The sequence below is a fragment of the Falco cherrug genome, chromosome 8 (genome assembly GCF_023634085.1).
Source record: "Falco cherrug isolate bFalChe1 chromosome 8, bFalChe1.pri, whole genome shotgun sequence".
NCBI classification, from domain to species: domain Eukaryota; kingdom Metazoa; phylum Chordata; class Aves; order Falconiformes; family Falconidae; genus Falco; species Falco cherrug.
In genome coordinates this window covers 14,570,391-14,597,884 of record NC_073704.1, presented here as the reverse complement: position 1 = coordinate 14,597,884, position 27,494 = coordinate 14,570,391, and the positions used below count along the sequence as shown (strand labels likewise).

At 35.4% G+C, this 27,494-nt stretch overlaps 1 protein-coding gene across 10 annotated transcripts in view; it reads left to right on the top strand.

Moving 5' to 3' along the window:
• Positions 1-27,494, top strand: part of ADAM23 (ADAM metallopeptidase domain 23) — a 75,865-nt gene that overhangs the window by 25,335 nt on the left and 23,036 nt on the right. For all 10 annotated transcript variants that reach the window (XM_055718861.1, XM_055718860.1, XM_055718863.1 and 7 more), the window contains exons 5-20: positions 2,535-2,617; positions 3,314-3,377; positions 5,695-5,767; positions 6,291-6,364; positions 7,271-7,336; positions 11,164-11,235; positions 12,844-13,010; positions 15,032-15,116; positions 15,919-16,009; positions 17,620-17,668; positions 19,671-19,770; positions 22,380-22,451; positions 23,219-23,305; positions 23,451-23,531; positions 25,464-25,514; positions 25,980-26,043. In XM_055718861.1, the coding sequence (XP_055574836.1) occupies positions 2,535-2,617; positions 3,314-3,377; positions 5,695-5,767; positions 6,291-6,364; positions 7,271-7,336; positions 11,164-11,235; positions 12,844-13,010; positions 15,032-15,116; positions 15,919-16,009; positions 17,620-17,668; positions 19,671-19,770; positions 22,380-22,451; positions 23,219-23,305; positions 23,451-23,531; positions 25,464-25,514; positions 25,980-26,043 (1,279 nt within the window). The remainder of the gene's footprint in view (positions 1-2,534; positions 2,618-3,313; positions 3,378-5,694; positions 5,768-6,290; positions 6,365-7,270; positions 7,337-11,163; positions 11,236-12,843; positions 13,011-15,031; positions 15,117-15,918; positions 16,010-17,619; positions 17,669-19,670; positions 19,771-22,379; positions 22,452-23,218; positions 23,306-23,450; positions 23,532-25,463; positions 25,515-25,979; positions 26,044-27,494) is intronic.

The window sequence follows — 27,494 nt, the reverse complement described above, 5'->3', positions numbered from 1 at the left end:
TCAATGATAGGTTTTTCAAACAGTGTGTGAGAGAGCCAACCATACTTAAGGGTTTTTAGTATAACTTTAGTTTAGCTGGGGTTATTGTTGGTAGACATTAAAGACCAACTACTTAAATGAGGTAAATCAGTATCATTCAGTTTTCCTCATTTTAGCTTCACTGACCTATAGCAGCAGAATTTCTGGTGTTTAACAGCTTCTAAATTCACTAGTCCTTTTCTTTAGAAAAGCCAAAGTAATGCTTCTTTGTTTCTTTCTAAACATTCATAGCTTGAACAGTCTGTTAATGTTGCTCTTGATGCTTTGTTTCTGTTCATAGGATATACACATACCGCTCTTGTTTACTCAGTTGAAACATTCCTATGAAGCCAGTTTATTTTACTCTTAGTCATGATAAGTAGTTCTGTAAGCTTCTAACAGGCAAATTAATTTATTCCTCAGCCATTTGTGAAGTTTTAGGGATTAGTAATTCTGCTATCCAGCAATAAGGATAGAATTAGTTTCTATATCAGAATAGAGATAAAGGATTTAATATTTGCCATGTGGCTGCCAGTAGTATGAAATGCTAAAAATATACTAAAGATTTTAGATTTTTATACATATTTAGCTATTTAAAATCACATAATACAAAAATCTTGATAGTCCAGTAGAACTCTACTTTGATTACATGGAGAAATTAAATCACACAAATGTATTACATAGAAGAGAATTACAACATACAGAGAAAAACAACAAACTGTGAAACTACAGACAGTAAAAAAATGAAGATTTAAAAAGATCTTAACAAAATTATTGTAACACTAGCAATTCTTGTATGTGAGTAGATAGATGATGCTTTGATAAAACAGTTATCGCTGCATTTCTCATGTGAATCATTTGTTTATTGTAGTCTGCTGTTAAGTAAGACCTCCTGCTAGAATTTCCTAGCCTCTGGGGTACAGAATCATGCTCCCTCTTTCTGACCTCATAAATCTTTGTGTTTTCTACAAAATGACACTGCTTTAGCTTGATTCATGTAGGGTGCTCTGACACAAAGTAGCCAGTAGCTTTGGAGACAGAGCACACTTTTAGAAGATGAGGAGATGTAAGTTGACTCTCCTCAAGGTGATGGGGAAAATTGTTCGGCAGTTGGGAAACCTGGGATGAGTGCTGTAGTTATTAGCCAGAGAGGAACATTGACGTGTAAGGGTCAATAGTTTGAAAAGAAAGCCACTGCAACTCTTATTTTGTGAGGATCCATCTTGTCACTGTCTTACTTGTGTTCTGAGCACACTTTAAATTGTCTGCCCACTTTAAGGAGGGCTTAGATAGGAGCTAGTTGATTCAGGAGAGGAGAGCTCAATTTAGGTCATCCTATGATGCGAACCAGGCAGGTCCAGTGAACCTGCACTTTTAATTCAGAGGAGGATGTGTAGCATTCACTAGAGTTTAGCTGGCATCAGACCAAGTTTTTTCTGGATTAGAACATTAATATTTTAAGTTCTTCTCTGTGGTATTTTGGTCTCCTGCTCTGTGCTGTCCCCCCTCCCATGTATTACACATGTTGTAGTTTCCCTTACGTTCTTTTGGAGAAGTGAAAGACTATACAGAGCTTTATTGCACACCCATTTGGTAGCACATTTTGCAGCAATTCTATTCAGCCTAATCCTTGCATCAGTTGACTGTTTGAATCTTGCATTGCAGCATTCAGCAGTGTCTCCCTTATTTTATATCATAAGGCCCTTTGAGAACTGAGGGTTTGGATTGCAGTTTTGGATGTAGTTTGCTTAATTTGGGGGTTTTATTTAAGTCTAAAATTTAAACACACTTGTAGGTAATTAAAATGTTACTATTTTTTAAATAAAAGGCAGGACCTTGTCTAAAACATGATTTCCAACTTACTTAGAGAAACACAAAAATCATGCCTTTTTTGAATGATTTGGATTTTGCATCTATTTGGAATTTTATGCAGTTAACAAGAGTTGACTTGTAGTATAGTATAAATGCAACTGTATGCTTCAGTGTTGCTGCACTGGATTCACTTTCTGGCTCATTCATCATTAGTGATACCGGTACCTATAGTCTAATGATGTAACATTTTAATTGATGAATTTTTACTAAGACAAAACTGGTGGAATCCAGTTCTAAGTCAAATGCATGCCAGGTGATTGATGAACACTGACAGTATCACTTGTAATTTTAACAGACCTGGAAGGCTTCAAGAAATGATTTGATGCTCATGTAACATACATTGCATAATATTTTTACAGAATTGGTTTGCAACAAAGAAATGCACTTAACAAATGATCAAGAATGCTGTGACTTCAACAAAAGAATAACCCATGTTATGGCTTGAAGACTTATAAATAGCCTTCACTGGGCACAGTTCTTGTCTTCCAAGCAACTAGGTCTGGTCATTGGTATTTACTTTAGCAGTCACTGGTTTCTCTGAAATTTTACCTAATGTGTTAGATCTTTTTTTTTTTCCTTCGTTTTAAGCAACAGACATTAAATCAGTGTAATTTTATGTGTGTGATTGTTTTAAAAATTATTAGGGTGGAGAGCATTGTTACTACCATGGAAATATCAGAGGTGTCAAGGATTCCAAAGCTGCTCTTTCAACTTGTAATGGACTTCAGTAAGTGCACATTCTCATTTTTCAAACAAGGCTATTCACTAATGAATACTCTTCAGTATTATCTCTTAATATGTGAGGGACTGAAATTCTACAGGCCTAAAGATTTTTCATGTTTTGAAATGCCATTAGTAGGTATACCAGGCTGCTAGCATTTGTTTTTAGTATCACTGAGATTAAAATCTTTTGATGCTTCCTCATGAAACCTTTGCATGTGGTAAGTGCAAATAAATCTTTCACCATGTGACTTATTATGGTAAAAGTTAAGCAAGAATTGTACTTCAGCAGTTTGCATACTCAGTATTCATGTATGATTCTGTCAGCCAATAGACAAATTGATCTGTTACATTGTACAAGGGAAAAATGTAAGAAATTAGTCCTTATTAGGATTAGTTGCTGTTAAGTGCAACTCAGCTATTGGTTATATTCTGCATGCTAATGTCTTCCCCTTTCCAAGGTCAAATCTTTACCCTTTGGTGCCTTTACATTCAGTGTTAGTTCATTAAAATGCACCTGATCTCTTAGAAAAAAATTCTTAGCTTTAGCCTAATGCAGTAATGTGAACATATATGGAATGTATTTTAATATTGATCAGGTTTTCAGCCCCAAGTTTGGTTTTAACTTGTCAAAAATCCTATCCTGGAGTGAAATTAATTGCCATGTAATCCTAAATATCACTTCTTTTTCTCCATGTTCTAGTGGCATGTTTGAAGATAGTACTTATTTGTACTTGATAGAACCGATGGATCTGACCCACAGTGAAGTAAGTTTATTTTTACGTAATTTATTTGGTTTGGGAAAGAGAGTGCTCAAGGAATAGCAAATGAAAGTGTTAGAATAATCAATAAATGAATGACCTCTCTTATACATTCATATGAAAAACAAAAGTATTTTAAAACACTTGACTGGAATTTATGTAAGGCAACAATTATATAAGTATGAACTACCTAAGATTTTTCTCTGCTTCTCTTTAATCTTTCTTTTCCTAGTTACTGTTGATCATTTAGATGTTAAAAGTAGACTAATAAGACTGTTTCCATAGCAAATGGTTATGGACTATCAAAAAGTGTTTATCAATTCACTCTAGTACTTGAACTAAAGGATTTATAATTCATAGAAGGGATCTCTGGAATTCATTTATTCATCCATCTCTACATAGTTGGATCAGATTGCTCTTGACCTGCCATGTTTCCACAAAGAGCTTAATGAAGTAGATTATTATATCTGGATGTCTTAAACTTCATATCTGTTAAGTCAGTGGTCATATCTGTTAAGTCAGTGGTCACTGTATAGCTTAAATGATTCTGATCCAGCGTATTCAGATATATGACTATGCTGGATCAGCATGTAGGACTGCATTTACAGAAATGTCTTGATAATTGGAGTACAAAAATAATAATATATTAAGTATTGTTATTGTAATACAGCTGTTCCTAAAACTTTAGTTATTAATAGAACTGACTCGATTTCATAGACAGTAAAACCAGGTAAATTTCTACCTCTTGCATTGATTGGAGTAATTTTCAGTGAAATGACTGCAACGTCAAAACAGAGAATTCTTAAGGTTTGTACCCCGCTTGGTCTGTAGGATGTATTTCTGATGCTCTATAACAGCTCTCAAGCTTGTCTCATTCTGGTACTTCCCAGTATATGACAAGTAATGTAATGCTGCAGAACTGATATATTTTAGTGACTATAAAGCTAACTTACAGTCCAAAGAAAGTTCTGGAAAATCTTTCTACTCCTGATACTTTAAAAGAAACTGGATCAACATTCAGAGGAATCAGTATCATTTGGATAGTCAGTTACTGTCCTGTGAATTAAACTGTAGAGACGCAGGAAAATAGTACATCCCAAAAGATTTCTCAGTCTCCTCAGGACCAATATTGCATGCCATGTGTTAAGCTATATAATGCATTTTGACATAGCAGATATTAATAAAGGTTGTAAAGCTGAACACTGACAGCACAGATACAGTACATCCATGGATATTATATTTATACAATAATATCCATATAGTAGGCAGAGGAGAACTTAACTTTTTCTGCTTGGGTGGACAAAGGAAACCAGGATCTCCATGTGATGTTTCAGTAAAACTTGGAAGTAGAACAAAAGTTCTAGTTATTAAAGTGAGATACCATCTGCCAGCTCTGCAAAGGATTCACATGGAGTTCTAAATGGTAAGACAGAGAAGATGAATTTTTTTCCAAACTCACTGAAGATCAAAATAATACAGGTACAGAGAGCTTCAGAGGCTCATTTTTTGATTGTACTATATGAGATAAATACCTTGGACACAGCCTTCAACACGTAGTTTGTTTGTTATAAATCTTAAATGGTGATTAACCGTAGTAGATACTGTATTAAAATCCCTCCACCCCCCCCCCAAAAAAACCTCTCAGCAAAAATATGCAGTATTTTCTTTCAGTGCGTTATGTATTTCTTATGGTAGTTACAGAACAGTAGCATCCGACCCTTTGAAAAGAGTTGCTTGTTTTGGCAGGCTCTGCAGAGGAGGTGTTACAGAAAAAAAAAAGAGTTGTTTTCTAGAACAGATACCAAAATGTAGTAATTTGGGGCATGTCAGACTTCTAAAGAATATATGCATTAAAAGTCTTCTCCTTTTTAAGTGTTGTATACACCAGTAAAACTGGGTGAAATAATCCTCTTAAAGATAGCATGTTGATTAGTTTCTTGCATTTTGCTGCAATTAGAAAGATAGATCTTTGTCATAAATAGTAATACTTGCTTTTCATCTGGGGGAGGAAGATTTCAACTATATACATACGTTCTCATTTGATTTATTGCATTCAGTTGTCTGTGTCCTCTAACACTAAGGCTTTTAAGACATCTGTGATACTTCAGTTTTGTAGGCTAGTAAATGCGCTGAAGCAGAGAGGCTCCGTGATTTGCTCAGGATTGCAGGTAGATTGCTTCAAATTAGTGCTATGCCAGATTGGTACTATGGTTGCTTGCATTTTATGGAAAAAATAATATAAATTATAAGTACTGAAAGAAGTGCCTCACTTTTCACTTGGCCTTATTAATTAGAAGAAAATGTCAAATTTTTTTCTTATCAGGAAAGTAAAAGTAGGCCACATATCATCCAAAGAACTTATGAAACACAAGCCTCCAAGCAGTTGCAGGACCTTGGTATGTTTTTGCTTATGTTATGAGTTTTTCAATATTGGAAATAATTGTATCTATAACTTGAAAAAATTGAAAATCAGGCTAGCAATCTATATAAAATTACTGATTATTTAGAAAAACTTGAAAAATAGATACTAACCTGACTTGTTTCACAATTATTGCGATGGAATTTAGTTGTCAAAAAGCAGCTGAAAGATTTCCTCCATGAAGAGTTGTATTTTGCTTTCTGCTGCAAATAATTTAATCAGTGATATTAATGCTATGGAGGACACAAGATGGAAGAAAACATATATTCTAAGCTGAAGTTACAATCTCTTCACCTCCCCTTGCATGCTTTATTTTTAACTTCAGATTTCTAAATTACTTTAGTTTTGATATATTTTACATTTTGTGTATTTTAAAAAATGAACTTTTTGATAGCAAAGGCTCTTCTAATTGTGGTGATCTTAATCTACTTTTGGTTTGGACAGTGTATATAAGCAGTTTAAAATAATGCCATGAAATTCTTAAATTGTAATTTGTACAGACACCGAATCTAGTTCTGAATGGCCCTTTCTGTCTGAACTACAGTGGCTGAGGAGAAAGAGAAGAAAGAGAGCAGTGAGTAGAAGTGTGACCTTGAGTTAAGACCATATTTAAACCCAAACCCACTAATTTCCAGATTTTTTAATGTTCAGAGAATGTAGGCTTTGGAAAACAAATACTTTTGGAGCGTAATGCCACATAATAAAATTATCAAATGATAAAACAAGAAGATTATTCTTTAAAAATAGAATATTTGGAGAAAAATGAATAAACTTTCTAAATTGACAGCAATACTGTACATCAATTGAATAAAACTTTAATAGTGAAAATGAGTTCAGAATTTTAATTTTTGAGTCCACTTGAGGATAAAGAATAATTCTGAATGAAGTCTTGCTATTTTGTAGATATCTGACTTTATTTCATTTGGCTTGTTAAGTTGCATGATTAAAAATCCAAATGAGGACACCCAGAACTGGGTTTTTGAGAGAACAGAAGTGGACAGTCCTCATGATCTGCACATGCATATGTGTCAGTTCAAGAAATAATTGAGGTAAAGATTAATCTGTATTTCTTTACAGAGTTGTACAGTCCACAGCATATTGTTTGAGAGTGCATCTATTTTCAGTAACTTCCTTCCTCATTATATCTTTGATTAATAGTACAGTAGACCAAATGGTTTTAGTGTTGATTTTTCTCCTTTATGAAAATAAGAGAGGAGGAGGGAGGTAGTGGTGGCTTCTGCGCTGAACCAAAAAGAACATTAAACATTCTTAATGATGTGATTCAGATTCTCAGCTAGTGTTTGTTATAACTCACTAAGTTACTGGAGTTGTCATTGTTTACCCTAGTTGAATGTCTGACCCAGTTTTTACAGGTTTACACACCCTATGTAATATTTATGGGTAATCTTATTAAATCAGCTCAGTTATTTTTGAAAATCACATCTTCATGACTTCTCAGAGAATTTCTTTAATCCATCAGGTATCTCGTGGTATTTTTGAAGAAATGAAGTATCTGGAGCTCATGATAGTCAATGACCATAAAATGGTAAGTGTATCAACTCAGGTAATCTTCCTTTAGATTATAATTTGTAGGTTGATGTACAGCACTGTGCTGCTTCAGCTACTTTTGGGTCAAATATTTTATTTAGCAGCAGCTGCTAACATTTGGACTGTAAGACACAGTATAGGCCATAATACCTAATAATGCTTAATGTTACCTAAGATTTTTCTACAGCAATTATATATTCAAAATATGTCTGAAACACTTTAGTATCATATGGATAATTGAATATGCCTGTAACCAGCAAAGTAAAGCAACAAAACGTTTATGTCCAGAACAAACGCTATAAACTTTTTAAAATTACATCCTAGCCTTAAAGTAATAAAGAGGTCAGAGCTTGTTACTTTGAGTTCAATTTTGCTAATTTAAGTTTTAATGCAGCAAAGCGTGTGGACAGAACTATCTGATTGTTCTTCCTGACTATTCCACACTTACAAACCAGATTCATAATGAAGTGGAAGATAAGTTGTTTGTTCAATTCAGAAAGAGTTGGCCATTTGATTTAAAAAATGGGGGAGGGGGGGGGCGGGAGGAAACCCCATTTTTTTTCCTTTTTGTCTTGAGAGATGACTGGAAGAAATCAGACCAAGAGACGTTTGTTACTTAAATGTTACTGCTTTCACTAATAATGCCAGGTAAAGCTATCAAAGTGCCTGTGTATTACCCTTACGAAAAATCAGGAGAGAGGGGGCTGGGGAGTAATAAGTCTTGGAAACCTGAACAACTGTTTTATAGGCCCTTTTTGAAAAGCATCACAAATTTGAGTCCAACAGCTACATTTTAACTAGAGCATATCTATTATGGAAAACTACTCGGTGTAGGTTTAAAAGTTTTATAGTAACAAAGAATATACTGCAACTGACGCTGAGTTACTCTAAAAAGAGCTTGATTATGCCTTGTCTCAGCCCTTGTCTCACTTAGCTTTCTCAGCTGTTCATTGGCTGAGGGGCAAATAAGGACCATGAACTCTTGGTATGACTTTGCGTGAACAAGACCTTTTTTTTTGAATCATATTCTGTTGATAAAAGTTTCTGCTTTTATGTACAAACAAAATAAACTTTTTAGTTTTTGTAAGAGCTCTTTGCATCTCTCGCTCTACTGCATATTTTCCCAATGCTTTATGTTGTTGTGGGCTTTTTTGTCAGCACTGAAGGATGATTTTAAAGAGCCAGAAATAGCAGATAACAGAACAGGATGCAGTTATTTTGTACTTGTTCCAGTGCTGAGCAGACAGATAATACAACCTTCCCTCATCTGTTTATTAAATCATAGAAATAGTCTGGGCAAAAATAACCTATATTTAAGCCGTGTCAATTCGGCGGGGGGGGGGGGGGGGGGGGGTTGGGGGAGCGGACTTTGAATGGGTGGAAAGAGTAGGACAGAAATTTCAACTGTTTTCACTTCTAAAGCCACCTGATAGGAAACCATTCTAAGAGTGCTCAGGAGTTAGTTGTTTAGGGGTGGGGCACAGTAACTGAAGTTATGGACATTTTGTTGTCTTTTTTGAGGTCTGTGGTTGGTGTTTCATGTAAAGATAAAATATTTCTATGTCTGTGTGTTTCCTCTGGCGTCCTGTATTACAGATGTGCTTAAAGGACAACCATCTTGTTCACTACCTTTGTTACAGACACTAACTGTTGTCTCCTCTCAAGCTTTATTTGTTAGAACACAAGCAATCAGGACTTTTACTTCAGGATTGTCAATGACTCAGAAGCAGATTAATAGTTCTGTTCAAGGAATAAAATGGACGTACTTAAGGAAGTGTTCACAAGTACGAGTTACAGCCCACCAATCCAGGAGATCACTAAATGTACTTCTAAGGTTTTCTGCTTACCAGTAGAGGGCAGATTTCTCCTGCAGCAAGGTTCTTTGGTCATTGTGTTGTTAAGTGATTAATACTATGCATTTTCACAAAATTTTCCTTTCCTGTAGCACTAAAGACACAGCTAAACATATTTAATTAGGTTGTTGCATTTTTTACTGACTTAGCTTAATTTCTGGTTGAGGAGCTGTGTTTAAACATAATATGTTGTATATCGCTATTAATTTTGGCATTTAAATACTTTCATGAAAACCAAAACATTTTCCAGAGCATGTTATTTTACCTTTCCACTTCTGGGAAGGTTTTGGATTGGCTCAAAATAAAAAACCCAAAGCCACCCTTCCCCCCTTATTTTGTTCTGGTGTCATGGTTCCCTAGGGAGCAAACAAGAGTCCCATCATACTTTTCTCAGTGTACATCGTAAGTACCTACTAGCACTGTAGCTGAAAGTGCTTGGTTTTGAGAATAGTTGTAGGGGAGGGGGGTTCTGCAAAGTTACACTGAAGGATCTTTGAGTATTAAAGTCTTCTGTGGATGTGCTGAAGCATTGTGGAACTTCACACTGAATAACTGCATATGTAAGAAATTTCTCTTCCTGCAGTCAAACGAATGAGTGTCATTATTGTTTGAACTTTTTGTTACCTCTGTGGCATTTCGTCCATATAAAAATAGATTGCTTGTGCAAAAATAACTGTAATTTTAAGGGATGAAAAATTTGTTACCTAATAAGATTGTGTGTGTGTCACTCTCCTGACTTTCAATTTGAGAAATGGATTATTTAATTTTAGAATTATTTAATTTTATCCGGTTTTACTTTGACCTTCGCACCAAGCATAATTCTGGAAAACAGGGGGTTTATCTGTTTTTTAATTCTAATTTGGGAAGGTAGTTAATCATAAAACTTAGTTGATGAGAGTAGCCACTCAGTTGCTCAGAGAAGAGTCAGACCCTCTTGTTTCAAGGCCTCTTTGGGTACTGTGTTTTGGAGTGGGAATAGCTGACACTTCCTGGAACTTGAAAACGTTTGTTCATGAGGTGATGAGATCTGTTGCTTTTAACCAGTAGTTGAAATCAGTAAGGGTTTTTTAAAGAAGACTTTTTACCCCTTTGTTCTATGCAATTTTGTGTTCCTTTTCTGTGAAATTTTGAATACTTATTTTTCCTGCCTGCAAATCATATTGCATAATGCAATTTTGGTTTATAACTTTACAGTTTTTTGAACATATTCAGATACCATAGCAACATCTTCGGAAGATTTGAGTTGGAACAGAGGATAGTTGTGGGACAGGATGAGGAAAGACAGGAAACAATTGTAATGACATGCACAGAAATTAGGAGGCAGAACTTGCAATATGGCTTATCTAAGTCTATAGAAATGTAATGAAGAAATTGAAATTAAAACCTAAAATATTCATCTTAACTCTATCCACATTCAGACATGTATTTACTTTTACCACTCATTCCCTCTTCCTTTTTGCTTTTTGGTATCACTAATGCTACTTGTCATAAGTCTTGTGCTATAGTAGAGAAATGATGCCTTTGCAAAGAGCTGTACACAGGACAAGTGATAAATGCTTCATCTTCGTGTCTCATAGTTACAGTCATGGAACGTGGCTAGTACAGTCTGACATTTAACTCGTCAGGTTAAGCACAGTTTTAATGGGTACAACATTCTCTCAATTTTAAGCTCATGTTTATGTTCGTGTTTACCTGTAATTTTGTCTTGAACATTTGAACTCTGATTCTGAGCAGTATACTTCTTGTGGCTAAATGCTCCTTTTATAGATCTGAAAGGCTGTCTAGCATACATGGCTTCCTTTATCTTCCAGGGATTCTTGTATATGAGATACAGGGTGTGATCTGAAAAGCTTTTCGAATTTTTCTCTTACTCTTTCCTAAAATATTCATTTTCCTTTCTTGCTGTAAAAATAAAGAATTAGTAATAAATATTTAAATTCTCACTGTGTTCTACTTTTTCTTCTCCTTTTAGTTCAAAAAGCACCGTTCTTCAAATGCATACACAAACAATTTTGCGAAGTCTGTGGTAAACCTTGTAGATGCTGTAAGTATCAATGTTTCTACTGAAAACTATGTCACTGACTGTGTTAGTTTAGCACTGTATTTAAAAAGTTAATGTTAGCAAGTACCAGGATAAAAAAAGAAAGAAAAAGAGCAGCTATAAAAATTATATTTAAAAACTAATTTCCATTTCCTCTGCAGAAGAATAGCCTGAGGTGAATGTGTAAGAAACCACCAAATTATCCTTGGCATTTTCCTCAAAGCTTGCAACTGCCAGAGTTTGTCTTTGGTATGGGGGATTTCAAACTTTAAGAAGCTTTCAGTATCTGTTTCCTTCCTGTTTGCTTCAGGAATAGTTCTCCTCTCAGCAAACACAAGTAAAGTCTTTATTGATCCACTAATTTCTGGGGTTTAACTTTATTGATTTCTCTTACGTGTCACTAATCATTTTCTATGTATGTTCTCAGTGTGTCTCCCTCAGATTGAAGCATATTAATATTATTTTTTCCTTCAGAGTTCTTGGACAAAATTGAGCTTAGCTGGTTGCTCTCTCTTGCTCTTACATTTATTGCCTTTTTTCCTAAGCTGAGTATTATACATTGAGGTTTTTATAAGGGTAATACTGCCTAGGTACAAGACTGGCATGATAGTCAGTGCTAGTTTATTCAGTGTAAATGTCATAACTGCAGGAGGTTATTTACAATTTATGTTGTGTGGTGTAGGTGTAATTTGACAAAAGATAATAAAAGCATTTATTTCATATAGTGCCTCATGGAAGTGACCAATTAAATTGCCTTTTGTGTATTTTATGCATTAGGCAGCCAATGTATTAATTACTGACTGCTTTTAGATCATAACGAAGTATGATCAGTAAGTGTTGCTCATGTCCCATGTAAGACTTGATGGGCAGACTGTCTATTTTGGATAAGGAATGCATCTTTTGTAGATTTGCAAGTTCTGAATAATATTAGTTAATAAAATTTGGCATTTGATGACCTGAACCTGAAGAGAGAGGCAGTTTATTTCCGTATCATGCACAAAGTTAAAATGGGTATTTTAAAGCTGTTTTGTAATTATTATGTCCTGATTGTCATTTCCTTGTCTGTCACTACAGTGACATTAAAATTAATAGAAAGATTAATATTCTTACTTCTCACATTACTTGAGTAGCATGAAGTGATCATACCATAAATGAAAACCAATCGTTATGTGAATTAAATTTTGGATATATTGGAGAACTGAGAAATTATTTAATCTTGACTTAAGAATTGGCTTTGGCTATTCATTGTCTTTGAGATCTTTCTTTTCTTCTACTTTGACATCACCCAGTGTACCTTTACATTTCTTCTTCGCTGATTTTTGTACAGGTTTTCTGCAAAACTCAGTGGTGAAATTATTTGACATGAGAATTTTAAAGAAAACGGAGCAGCTCACAAAAGGAGCAGCAAGGGGTTTTTTTGTCCTCTAAAACATAAAATTTAAGTTGACCAGAATATTAACTTTTGGGTAATCCAAGGCATTACCAGCTAACTATTTCCCCATGTTTCCCTCCTGCTTTATCCCTCTTGTCCTTCCGCTTTATTTTTGCTGGCTAACTGTGCATGTTTGACCCAGTGTTCTACTCCTGTGCCTGTCCTGTCTCTGCCTTCAGATATACAAGGAACAGCTGAACACCAGGGTGGTTCTTGTTGCTGTGGAAACCTGGACAGATAGAGATCGTATTAATATTAACCCTGACCCTCTGCGGATGCTTCATGATTTCTCCAAATATCGACAGCACTACATCAAACAGCATGCTGATGCTGTGCACCTGCTCTCGTATGTACCATTATACAATGATTTAGACTATTACAGTTTTACATGCTTTTCTGTTTACTGCTTTGGTCTACCTGACTCTTCTTGCTTACTTTTTTGCCTGGTATTCACTACATCAATCATCATCTGCCTGCCTTAGGTAGGTTAATCTATTTTTTAACATGTTAGTCTATTTTTAATAGGCATAGTGTATACTGTAGTCATGTTGATATGTATCTGTAATGAAATTTGGATGTCTTTGCAACATGGAGACAGTGTCACATATTTGAAGTGTCTTCTGATGAGCCTTTGACAGCTAGTTCTGCTCATCAAGTGTGTAACGTACCGCTTTCCCAGTAAAGAGCGGGAGAGGGCAGAACTGACGGTATCACGTGTTGCCAAAAGAGCATTCCAGTTACTATATTTATTCACACATGTAGCTGCAGTGATAATTTGTTAATAGGAAGTCTCCTCCTTTAGAGGAGTAATGATTTTTTTTCTGTGACACAGTGTATTTTGAGGGGAAATTCCACTTCATCAGACACAACATCAACCTTGGGCAACAGTATCTTTTTACTTCAGGGGACTGTAAACAAAAGAGGAGGAAGAGTAGGTCCCCTGTGCAGCTTAAAGATCTAAAGCCTTCTACCAGCAGCATGGCATACTATGAGGACAGAGTGAAAAAAGTCTTCTGTGTGGTTCTCCTATTACTCAGTTTCTGCAGAGGAAGATAAAAATAGGGGATGAAGACTTTCCTTCAGCTTCTGTCATAGCTGTACTGCCTTAATACAGGCATTGCAATACAATGCTTACTGCATTTTTTGTAACATATGTAAACTGTTGATGATGATGCAGTCTTATTTACATTTATGCATGTATTGTGTCCCTTGCTGAAGAGTTTGTCAATGGGCAAACGGGCTTTTCTCAGTGGTGCACAGTGAAAGATTCCAAATACAAACTGAAATACAGAAAATTCCATTTAAACATAGGGGGGAAAAAACCCTTTCATTGTGAAGGTGGTCAGGTGCTGGAACAAGTTGCCCAGAGAGGCTGTGAAGTGCCCGTGATTTGAGATACTCAAAAGCCAATGGGACATGGCCATGCACAGCCTCTTCCACCTGAGCTTCCTTGGAGCAAGGAGGTTGAATTAGACCATTCCCTGAAGTGCCTACCAACCTCAGCCCTTACTGTGGTTGCCTATTGTAAAGCATCTAACTTCAAGCGTTTAGTATAGTTAAGCTGTCATCTGAGAGTTCTGATGCCTGTCAGAGTGTTCTGCAAAAATAAATATATACCTGTATGGAGTATCCTGTCATTAAAAAATGCAGGAAGGTACATTGATTTTGCTGTTGTAAAAAGTTTTCATTTTCAGAGATTAGGGTCATTTGTTATGCATGCCCAGGACTGTGCAGATTTATTATTATGCCTGTGAAGTTAAAATAGGTATCATTCATAATAGTTTCTAGACATTTTATAGAATAATGTATATCTTCCAGATTACATTTACTTAACTGAATTATTTGGGACTTATTAAGAATAAATGAAAGGAGGCAGAGTTAAAGAACAGTGTTGAATTACTTTCCCTTTAGGTATATTTCTCAGTCCTTTCATTTGGAGTTGAAACTAGAACTTGAATTGGTTTGGATTAAGAGTATAATAAAAAAATAATTCAACACTGATACATTTCAGTACAGAATTATTTCCTGACAGATTATAATTTGGAATATATTGTTACCTTTTAAAGGAAATAGTATCATTGTATTTTCTTAGGAATCTAGTGCTTTAGCTTTCTCTGCTTGGTTTCTTTGTGGGTTGGGACTGATTGTGAGTCTAAAAGATAAAAATAGTATTTTTGTTGAAGGTTGTATCTGATTGGTTCTTTTGATGCCGGTGTTCTGTTCACAAACTTGCAGTTGCTTTTGATGCTAGATTAGGATTAATGTGCATGCAGTGTATCATTGTGTGTGTGGAAGTGTGATCTTTCAATAAGTTCTTGGTGCCCTATGTCAATGTATTATTTTTCTTTATTTTTATTTGTTTGTAAGGAATGTGACATTTCATTACAAAAGGAGCAGCTTAAGTTACTTTGGAGGGGTTTGCTCTGTGACCAGAGGAGTAGGAGTGAATGAGGTAAATTTTTTTTCACAATTAAAGTGAAATAAAATAGAAACTGTAGATTATAACCTCACAGTTTATATGTTTCAGTATTCAGGGCTGTAAAGGTAACTTACATATTAACAAGTTAGGATTCTCAGAGCCGGCCTTCTTGTATCATTATTAAACTACTGCACACTGTGCTTTTCTTTTTTAAAAGCATTCCTCCTGTCTGCATTATTCTCTCATTATTCTCTTCATAACATCTTAAACTTGCTTTTAGTGTATTTAACAAATTTAGACCCCAAAATCTCAGACAGAAGTATTTGAAATATAGCACTGAACATCCTTCTGTGTCTTCTCACTGTAAGAGGCTTCATCTTCTGAGGTGCTGATGACATGTAATTCTTAACTGATCTTTTTTTAACATTAAAACTAGAAAAATTTGGTCCTTGTGCGTTGATGATATTATTACTGTTATCCTCAGTGCAGTGTTAAATTGATAGTGAAAATCTCATGTTTTAACATGGATTAATCATACTACATGAAACTATATTACATATATATCAAACAGCCTCCTTTCTGTAGGTTAATTAGTGGACAGGGATTCCCTCAGGTTAAAGAGACAAGATTTTTTTCCATTGCATACTTCCTCATGTTTATTTTCATTATATGCAGACAGAATCGTGATTGGCTATACAGAATTACTGAAGTAGTAGGTCTGTGGTAAGCCAGAATGAGCGGGTGTAGTGTTCATTACAATAACTTAAGTTTTTTGTTTTGCTTTGCTTTGGTTTTGTTGTTTTTGTTTTTTAATTGTGCTCCTCTTGCAATGCAGTATGGCCTCCCTTTGGCCATGGCACAGGAACTAGCACAAAGTCTTGCTCAGAACCTCGGAATACAGTGGGAGCCAGCTGCCAGGAAACCGAGTATGTACATGGACATGGAGTCTTCCTCTGTCCTCCTTAGCTAATATATAAGCTCCTCCTTTGCAGTATTTGAAACAAATACCAAACTTGCTGTGACTGTAGAACAAGAATTGTTGCTTTTGGAAATATATGCACCAAAATTTGAGTTTAACCAAAATAAGAGCTACCAGTTTAGGACTCATTTTGCAATGACCTTAGTGATGTTCTGTGTCAGGAGGTTAGATTCATAACCAACATTCAAAGGTACAATGGTAAAAACACCATTAATTTAACTGAGAACTCCTTATGTATCGTAATGAAATCTGTAAGTACTATAAAACTATCCCTGACTTCTTAAAAAAAAAATAATACCTGATACATAATGGAAGAAATGGTAAGAAACTGTAACCTAGTCCAGGGTGACATTTGCTCAATGTGTTACCTTGCTGCTTCATAGCCAGATTAGACTGATGTGGCCTTAACACATACAGTGCAAAAGTCCTTTTGGGGCTAAAGAAGATTGTTGAGTTTTTCCACTCATATCTTGTAAGCAATTTGGCTACTTTCTGTCTTTGCTGCTTCTTTTAAAATGTGAATGATTATGCTGACTTTATTTTGGAATCACTTCAGAAATCTGTGAATTGGGAAACAATGTGGAAAAGTTTAGGGAATGTTGGTTTGTAAAGCCTTTTGAATTGTGTAAACTTGCAAATTGCTAAAATATTTTCTGTATTTTTTTTATTACAGGTAAAACATAGTTCATATAATTTGGAAATCAGAACCTTTTTTTAATTGTAAGATAAAGGTTTTTAAAATGATAGCTTAGTTTCCCTACTTGGATACTCTTTATAGTGAATGATTAATGAAAGACCTGCATAGAGCAGAAATAACTATATAAATAATCTGAATATTTTCTGTGGAGAAACAATACGGTTTTGCAGTAGTAACTAGAATACAGAACCTTTCTTCTTAAGAATGCTACGTCTTTCATAGATAATTTTTATGGGTAGTTTGTAACTTCTTTTTATCAACCATAAGATGGTGACCTTTTGGTTTTATTTTATGAATTTGGTTACTGTTGATTTACATGCTATAACTGTAAGGAAACTGTAAATCCATTTTCACTCAATTGCTTTTTCTAATGAATGTTTGATTGGCTGATTCACATATTACTTTTAATAATGCTATACTAAAGGGAAAAAAACATGGCCTGTCCAGTAACAGTTCTTATTCAGGGTGTTCTGTTTTAGGTTCTCTGTTTTAGGGAGGAGGAAATGTGAATACTTCTAATTGTCAGTATCATGGGTACTGCACATACCCTTGTGCTGCCTGTTTTGAGAGCATGTAGGGAAGAACATTGCCAGCTATTTTTAGCTTCTATACTGCCTGAAACTTTGTGTTGAGTCTAAGAACATGCACATATGGTAATTTGAAAGTACCACATTTATATTAAGTATATTATTATCTCTTCAAGTCAGCGTGATTCCCTTTTAGGGCTAGAATCTGTACAGCCAAGAAACCATCTTTGTATAATTAATTAGTCGAGGTCCATTTATATAGTGAGTATGTTTATTGTAAGCATATTTATAACTGCTTTCCTTTTCTGTGGTGTTTTGGTCTTGTCTGAGAAGAGTGTGACTGCACTGAATCCTGGGGTGGTTGCATCATGGAGGAAACAGGGTATGTCATAACTATCAGTAATCAAGGGCTCTGGAATTAGTTCATAGTTTACAGTATGACATAAATATTTGTGTATTGGGTTTTGTCCATGTGTTTTAGTACTAATAAATGAAAAAACAGAAGCAGTCGGAACAACTCAAACATGCAGATCAATTATTTCAGTTTTCAGCAATTCATTCCCTTTGCCACTTACATTTTAGGAAGTTATTTATAAATCTTATATTTTGAAGTGCAGTGCAGTGTGATCACTAATGCTTTGCTGCACTTACAATGATTGAAAAGTAAAGAATGTGTATTTTTCATTAAATATATCCAGTTATGCTTTTTACATGCAGCTGGAAAAGTGTTATAATACAGTTTTCATAAGTGATATTTTCAGTTTTCCTAGATTTTAATGATTTTTCCCTGCCAATTCCTTCAGAATTCTAATTTTGAGCAATCAGAGTCTTATAAATCACTTCCTCTCAGCATTCTTTCTCACTGTGGAAGCTTGATGCCAAAAATCATGGAGAAAATTATTTATAAATACGACAGAAGGAGCTTAGTTTCTTCATGTGGTATTTGGAAATTGGTTCTTCAGCAGAATTACTGTGTGGATTTCCTGTAGACTTGTAATTGTCAGCCACCATATGAATGTAACAGAAAACTATTCAGTAAGTTTGCTTCTGACATCCAAAGTAAGGCATTGATCAGAATAGGTACTAGCTTCCTTCTTCTGGTGAACTCATCAAAGTATCAGTCTCAGATGGAAATACCAGTAGAAGAGGTCGCGGAACAAACCTTTTGTGTAGATAAGGTAACAGTAAAAAAAAGTGCCAGTCACCCAGAATCCAAAAAAGGGCTGACTAATGAAATGAGTGAATAATTAGCTGCAGTGTTAAGCCTTTTCACTTAACTCCATCAGTGCCAGAAGATATTTTTTATATGTAGAATAATTCAGTGGGGAAATGTCAGCTCATTAGCAGTGAGCTGCTAGGAAAGGAATGGAGAACCTCCTTATTATGGCGTGGTTACCCCCATATTTAATAGTGTGAATAATCCTCATTTCCAGATCTCAAATCATGGCTAGTGAAGTATCAGACAGTTTCTGTGTGAGAAATTACTAATAAAGTATGTTTTCATCGGGCTGGGAAAAGCTGGAGATGAAGAAATATGAGAGAAGTCTGTAACACCATGAACAACATAGCACATGATTACTGTTTCTTCCAGTGTAAGACCTAGGGAGACATGAAATGAGACTAGCAAGTAGGTGACAGAAAAAACAGGATGACATTGTTCTGTAATTAAGCTGTGAAACTTCTGCTATAGCACCTTGCAGATGCTAAAATGCAATAAAGATTGTTAAATAAGACAAAATAAGACCTTCTGAGAAAGTTATTGAGCTGAAAATCGTTGGAAGCTGGAAATTTTTTCTGCAAGTAGTAGTACAGTGCTCTGTTCTCTACTCTTCCCTGGGCATATTCTCGGGGCCAAAAACAGAGATGAATTTGGGTAAAGTGGATTTTTAGTCTGAACCCTATACAGCTGTTCTTATGGCTACAATTAGTTTTACTTCAAAAAATAACCTTATTAACGGGATCAGATTAATGAACAGTTTTAAAACCCTGGCATGAGATTAGGGATCTGGAATGTAATCCATCTTTTAAAGTGAAACTGTGGGGGAAACAAGCTCAAGAGGACACTGGGTTATACATGCAACTGAGAGGGTGAATAGCAGCTATTTTGATAATGTGGTTTCACCTTATTCAGAAGATTAAAAGACTACAGTTTCATATACTCTAGATCCATATGATAGAAATATAAAAATGCAATATGTTTAAAAACTTTTTCTTCTGTTCTGATATTGTTGTTTGAGAATAAGAGTGAGCTGACATACTGTTGCTCTCAGTGGTTGTAAGAAACTGGGGTTTACATTATTAAAAAAATGTTGTGATCTCTCCACCCCCTTCAGTAACTGTTGCTGTTTCAAGGCATTTGCTCAGCTAATTCTTTGCCATTTTAGGGTATACCATTCCAGGAAATTCTCCAAATGCAGCATTGCAGAATACAAAGAGTTTTTACTTCGTGGGGGAGGTGCCTGTCTTTTTAATAGGCCAACAAAGGTAATAAATAATTTCACTCACACCCATCTGCTCTCATAATCATTCAGATATCTGTGTGTGTATTTTCTTGATGTTGTTTGTAATTAGCTGACTGGTCATTCCCATAACATTTAAAAATAATCTGAAGAAGAATGCAACTTGTTTTCTATCAATTCTTCATGCTCAAATAATGACAAATATTGCAGTTGATTTGTTATAGCTAGATACATCCCCTTTCAGCCTAAATGCAATACTTACTAAGCTGGAAACAGCGCAGAGTAAATCCAGAAGTGAGGTGGTCATGCATGCTCCACATACACTCAATTTGTGGACTTTTTGCCTGAGGTTGTTAAAAAGGCCAACTACCACACTAGGAATTAGAAATCAATAGCTTACTTCATATAGACAGTAGCAGCTTGTGGGTTTTCTCAAAGTTAAATTCATTTCACTTAATTTCAGATGTACATCATTTAGCAAACTCTAATTTAGAACTGTTTCCTTGTACCATCTATTGCTTTTTTTGTCTAAAAACTTACCAAGGTCATAATTTTTTCTAAGGCAGTATTAGTATGACATCCTCCTAAAGCTGAGTAGTATAAAAATATTCCATTTGGCTCTTTTTGCAAAGTAAGATCTATCCAAAGTATTAATATTCTATTTAATCATGGTGTCAAACTTGCTGTCCTTGTAGAATTTAATACCACATGAGACTATTAGGCTGTTCTGTTTACTGTGCTGTATCCTTTGGTAGACCAGCACCTTGCACAACAATTAACTAAAAAAAATTTGCTTGTTAGAGTGTTTTCTAATCTTTTCCCAGGGTAGCAATCTTTGCTTACAGAATAAGAATGTAAGAATTTTTACAGACAAGAGTAAGTAGGGAGAAAGAACACAGCTTCATTTCTTGATTATGGTTGTCTAGCAAGGTAATGTGAACAAATTGTCAAATTGATTATACAGAATAAAAATCTGGTTTATTTCCATGAAAATGCTCCCAGGAGAATTGGTGAATTATCTTCATATGTTATCTGTGTCAATGTTTCCCAGCTTTGAAGTTAAAATACTTTGGGGGGGGGAGGCGGGGAGAAATAATCTTACAATGTTTAGTATCCTATTATTTGGAGGTTGGGAGGTAAGATAGAAAACGGTGTGTTTAATCTTTAGGTAATAAAGCATAGTTGTGTTAAGCAGTCACCATGATGTCATTTTTAATTATAATCTTTTAGTTATGCTCCCACATATATATGATGGTTCCATAGGAAATTTTGTGTGTGTTCTCTTATTTTCTTGCATTTCTCTGGTTGACCCCTTTTTGTTTTCTTATGGGCTATAGGTCAGATAACCAAGTCTGTCTGATGGAGAACTGAATTTCAGGTTTAGAATAAGATCTCTTGCTGTTTACACTGAAGCGTAGTAGTAACAGTGGCTTATAGAGGGAAAAAAAATAATTCGGTTTTCTGAATTTTGTCAACATTGCTAGTGAGGAAGAGTACATATGGGTATTGCTTTAGTGTAGTTTTGCTCCTGGCATCCAAAATTCTAGGTGCTGGTGATTGCCTGTGTGGTTTATGCAACAAAAGTACAATGTTTTATTTCTTTTTGATTAGGCATTACGATTCCTCCCTGCCCCTCCTAAAGTACCAAAGAAGAATTCCATTCACATTTATAACGAATCTGTGTTGTATTACATGTTATGTTTTATATCTTGATGATCCTCAACAGTGGTACTACCACTAAGCCCACAGAGAAAGAACGTTTACTTGCACCTTTAACCCTTATCTAACTGTAGATTTATCTGTTCTCATTTGAACTTAACTTTGAACTTTAATTTTAACCATGTTCTAGTGATGAATGTATTTGTTGCTAATATCCTAGTTAAATGGGAGATTCCTGATATTATTACGTGATTTTAAAGTAGAATTATTATATTGAAAACAGACAAGTTTTTTGTGAAATTATTTCTGTGACAAGACTGAAAAAATCTTAGATCACCTTTAATCAAAATTATGTGAAACCAGTATAGAATCTATATAATCCTGAACTGTAGAATTTATCTGTATTGTGTATATATCTGGTCCTAGGATTAACCGTTTAGCACTATCTGTGTGTGGTTGCATTATTCTAAGTTACTAATAAGGCACATAGAACTGCATTTTGGCAGTGTTTCTTGATGTTTTTTGTTTTTGTGCACAGACATGTTACACTGGAATAGACAGTAGCTAGTTACAAGAGCAAGTATGGGTACCTGGGTAGACTGACATCATATTGCTGACTGGTTTCTTAGAGGAACTGTCAAAGAAATGGGAGTCCGTAGAATAGGAATGAAGTTCAACTGTTATCCCCTTAAGTATGATTTTATTGTCTCTCTGTTTATCATAATTCTCCGAGATCAGTATTCTCCCTTCTAAAGAGTGTTAGCATTCTAATGATTTAGCTGTACATCTTCCATGTCTGAACAATTCTGGCTAGCAGCACTTGAAAAACACGCTGCCTTCCCATTTCAGTAGCACAGCATGTATTTTCTCTGGGAGAGCATGTTTCTGTAGCATTGCAGAAATGGGCTATGTGTGACAGAAAAGTCGTTTGATGCTAGTTGTATTCTTACTTGGGGGGGGCTTTTTTGCTTTCAGCTCTTTGAAACCACTGAGTGTGGAAATGGATACGTAGAAGCAGGAGAAGAATGTGATTGTGGTTTCCGAATGGCAAGTAGAGTTATATACTAGTCCACAAGTCTTTCTTGCAAAATATTTTAAGATAACCTTTCCCCTTCCCTTACCAATCACATAATTTATGGAAATGAATTTGCTTTCCTTATTGTTTGGGAACAACTTTAGTAAAAGACTGTTAAAACATTTTTTCAAGTAAGAATGAGTGCAAAACCAAAGTGTGTCCTCAGAACAATTCCTGTTACAGTAATGATAAGATGTAGCTGTTGCCCAGCAATTTTTGAACTGCACTGTGGAAGTGCTTACCCCTTTACTTTTCCTGGATAATATGCCTGGAGTGGTAGACTCCTTATCGGTGCCTTGGAGATATGTTGCTTGTGTTCTGACAGAAGAAATAAATGTTTTCTTCTCTATAGTAGAAATATTCCAATAATGTTTTTGCAAAAATCTGCCCTGTAGATTTGAGTCCTAGTTCTAGTATTTAAATGTAATTGGACCCATAATTAGTTTTCTTTTTTCTGCTATTTAACTAAGCAGCATGCATTTGGCACAGGCTATGCCACACCTGTGTAGAGGCTTCAGAAGGTGCGAATCCCCGTATATGCTGTAGCATATATGTCACTGTTTTCCCTTTACTTTAGTATTTGAACATTGCAGAGGATTCTTCCCAGCTGGTAATTTCAAGTCATCGGTACTGGACTGAATCTTTTATCTGCTGGTATATAATAGTTTGTTGGAAAGATTGTGAAGAAAAAACTTACTTAGAATGGAAAACTAAAAATTTTGCTTAATGTTTTCTTTAGGAATGCTATGCAGACTGTTGTAAGAAGTGCTCTCTTTCTAATGGAGCTCATTGTAGTGACGGACCCTGCTGTAATACATCATGTCTTGTGAGTGTTGCTGCAGTATCTGTTGTTCTTGTCAGTGGAAGTCATGTGCAGCCTGTTATAGTTCAAAGTGTGTTTTATATAGAATGAAAAGGAATGGATTATGTACATATAATCTTAGTCCTGAGCTATATTCTTCGTTTTCTAGTTTTTCCCACGAGGCTATGACTGTCGATACGCAGTGAATGAATGTGATATTGCAGAGTTCTGCACTGGAGATTCTGGCCAGGTATGTATGCAGAAGCTTTCTCTGCTTACACTATTGATACTTGTTTTTACTAATTTTTATATCAATTTAAAAATAAAATCCAGATTCACAAATAGCATACTCATATACCCAAAATAACTATGGGGTATTGTTTTTTAATCCTAACAAAATTTTTTAAACATACAAATAAACTATGATGAACTCAAAAAAGTAGTCTAAGTAGAGTCAAAATACAACTTCTGTAGGTTTATTTGTTTTTTAAAACTCATGGGGGTTTGTGTGTCTGTTTAGTATTTGTGTCAGATATCTGTCTTTACTCTTTGTCTGGACTGTAGCGTAAGTACTAATAATATACTGCAAATGTGAATGGATTCAAGGGTAGTAACAGTTAGGATTTTACGTAATAAAATAGTTTTAAATATAATTGTTGAAAATTACAACTAATTGAGTGTAGATTCATAGAATCATTTAGGTTGGAGAAGACCTTTAAGATCATCAAGTCCAACCATTAATCTAACACTACCAAGTCCACCACTAAAGCATGTCCCTGAGCACCCCATCTACACCTCTTTTGAATACCTTCAGGGACGGTGGCTCAGCCGCCTCCCTGGGCAGCCTGTTCCAGGACTTGACAACCCTTTCAGTGAAGAAATTTTTCCTGGCATCCAATCTAAACCTCCCCTGGCACAACTTGAGGCCATTTTCTCTCATCGCTTACTACTTGAGAGGAGAGACCAGCACACGCCTCAGGACAGCCTCCTTTCAGGTAGCTGCAGAGAGCGATAAGGTCTCCCCTCAGCCTCCTTTTCTCCAGGCAAAACAACCCAGTTCCCTCAGCTGCTTCTTACAAGACTTGTGTAAAGTGTTATGTTTTTTAAGAGTGTGCACATGTATGATAATTTTAAAAGTTGTGGCTCTTATGCATTACTCTTGAAAACATTTGGCTAATACTTAAAACTATAAGAAGAAACAGCAACTAAAAGGTTGTTTTAACTTGAGTTCTTTTAAATAGCCAACATTCTGTACATCTTCCATTTTCACAGCAACTTTACTGCTTTAGGTGATACATGCTCCTTTTCGATACTGAGTATTTGGCATCAAGGGTATATAGGAGCTTAGTAACTCTGCTGCAGTAATCTACTGCATCAAGTTCTTAGCTTTAAGGGAATAAGATTCAGGATAGACCACATATCTCTGGGTATTGGTTGTAATTATAAATGCCAATAAAGTATTTTTTTATTATCATTCGAGACAGCCACACTTACACGTAAGTAGATATTGCTGAAGTTTTATTGTAAATCTTTTATTCTCTAGATGGAGCATTCTTAATGGCAGAGAGAAGGGCTTTCTTAAGATAGAAAGGCTGCCCTCAAGGTATTGGCAAATGTGGCGCATTGCAGCAGCATACCCTTTCCAAATCTTCACAAGTCCCTTTTTGATGAGGAAGAGCTTTGAGAATGGTCTTTTCCTATCTTTAGTAATCTGAGGCTTCTGTACCTAGTGACTTTTCATACCGAAAAGTGCCAAGAGAACCTGACATCATTAAAAAGCCGCAGCTCTGTGAGCAATAGACTGGTAGGCTACAGCTAGGTGCTGGCTTGCTTTCTTGGTGGAACTGCAATGAATGCAGTAACAGTGTTGCAAACACAGACCCAATGCTGGCTAGGAAATACCTTGTTACTGAACACATTTGTTTTGCTTTTCATTGTGCCTTACCTCCTTAATTTTCTACTTGGAATATGCAGAAAGTTAGAATCAAACCTTGTATTTCATGGCTCAAAATGTTCATTTTTTCATTTGTATTTGTAGCTATAAAGATTCTTGCACTAATCTTTTTATTTGGCCCCTTTATGTGGTGTGCAATTGTCTTTTAAAACCGGCAAAATTACATGTGTGTTCCTTTGATGTATTATTACAGTACACATGATAAAAAAATTTCTTAATTTTTTTCAGTGTCCACCAAATCTTCATAAACAAGATGGGTATGCCTGTGATTCTAATCAGGTATGCAGTGTTTTAAGGTCCCTGCACATCAGCAAATAGAAATCAACCAAACATAAGTTTTCTTTTTTTCTTTTGTAATCCTGTCTTCTATATTTGTTCATAAATTTTGTCTTTTGGACATCGATGTTGCTTTTGCTTTATGCACTCTATGAATAGTAAAAATTTCTACTTTGAGTAAAATCTGCTTGATATCTTTACATTTTACATGTAGATCTCCATGTTAATAAGTTCTTTACAACTTCATAAATGAGAGGTATAAAGCTGCTGCTGAAATGTCAGTACATATAGACACCAACTGGCTTTGAGAATGTGGGCCAAAATGTGTACTCCCTCTACCCAAAACCATGAAAACTATTATATAGCCCATTAAGTGTGTGAAGAATCAAATTGAGATGTTTGTTGGGGGAGGGGAAGGAAATTAAATAGTGTTCAGTTCTCCTTGCTAACATGTTGTGTTCTCTTTAGGGTCGTTGCTATAATGGTGAATGCAAGACAAGAGATAATCAGTGCAAATATATCTGGGGATCTAGTAGGTTGACTTTAACTACCTTAAATGTATTTTATTTCTGGTTCATTCCTGCCTTTGTTTTGTATTTTTATTTTTTGTTCTTGCCACTGTAAATTGAAGTTTTCTGCTCAGTAGAATAGACAGCATTGAGAAACTGTGGCTTGATTGCCGAGTGAAATTTCGAGTTTGGGAGTGCTGACAGTGAGATTGTTCTGACGTGATGCGGTTGCAGACACAGGTAGGGCAGCAAGTGCTGGACTCTGGTGGAATTAGGTGAGAAAACATACAAAGTATTGGCAACTTTGAATTACTGTTACCAGGGGGAAAACACCCACAGGATGTTTTGAGGATTTTTCTGGTGTAGTTCAAAACAGGTGTGTTTGGGTTTTGTAATGACAGTTGTCAACTCCATTATCCCAGCTAATAGTTCATGCTAAAGCTGCTCCACCTTGCCTCTCTTTGCTCTACCATCTTACAAGTCAGGAAAATTAGTGTGAATTTAAATATACATAGTATGAATTTAAGCCCAGAGGTGTTGAGTAAAATAGAATTGCAGTTGCAATGGATTTTGCTTGTGGCTGAGAGGGGATAGATGCTCTGTGTAATGACTTTGAGACAGTTCAGCAGAGCTGAACTATCAGGATGTCCCGTGCTACAGCATTTAATGTTTTCTTGTGCATTTTGTCTAATCTTAACTGCCGCTGCTGGCACTGCCTGTTTGGGGCAGAAGAATCACTCCATTCTGGGAGGGGAGTGAGACAGTTTTACTATTTATTGACTTGTACGATACAAAGATGCTATATAAGTGTAAAATTGGATGAAGACAACATTTTAGCTTTATGTTTCCACCTCACATTTATTGATAATATTAAAGGCATTAGGTGTTTTTGTTAATTGATTTATTTGTATCTTTCTTATATTTGGGTTGCCGTCTGTACAAATCATTTTACTAAAACTACCCTGTCTTATTTACCTTTAATATTTTATCTTCTTCTGTATAATTGTTGTGCCTTTCTTTTTTTAATTGATTTTAGAAAAAACAATTGAGCTTGTTAGTAAATAATTGCAGTTTTAAACCTGTTAGTTCAGATTTCTCCTCCTAAAAAGCCATAGAAAATAACTTGACTGATCAACTTTTTCTCTGTGAACTAAAAAATTATATAAAATAAATATTGATGTCAGAACATATGCTTATGGTATATGTTTTATTTATATATATATATATATATATAAACTTTGATCTCCTGAAATACAGATCAGGAATAATTGCAGTGAAAACATCTAGATTAAATCTATGTGCAACTGTTATGAAGTGAAAAAAATTAGGCCACAGATAAATTCAGATGCACAAGGCAGTACAGGCACTTTGGAGGTTGCTTTTTTTTAAAAGTTCAGAGCAAATTTTGAACTTTGAGCTTTATTTTAGAAAAGCCATCTGTAGGTATTGCGGTTCAGTCTGCTAGGTTCCCACT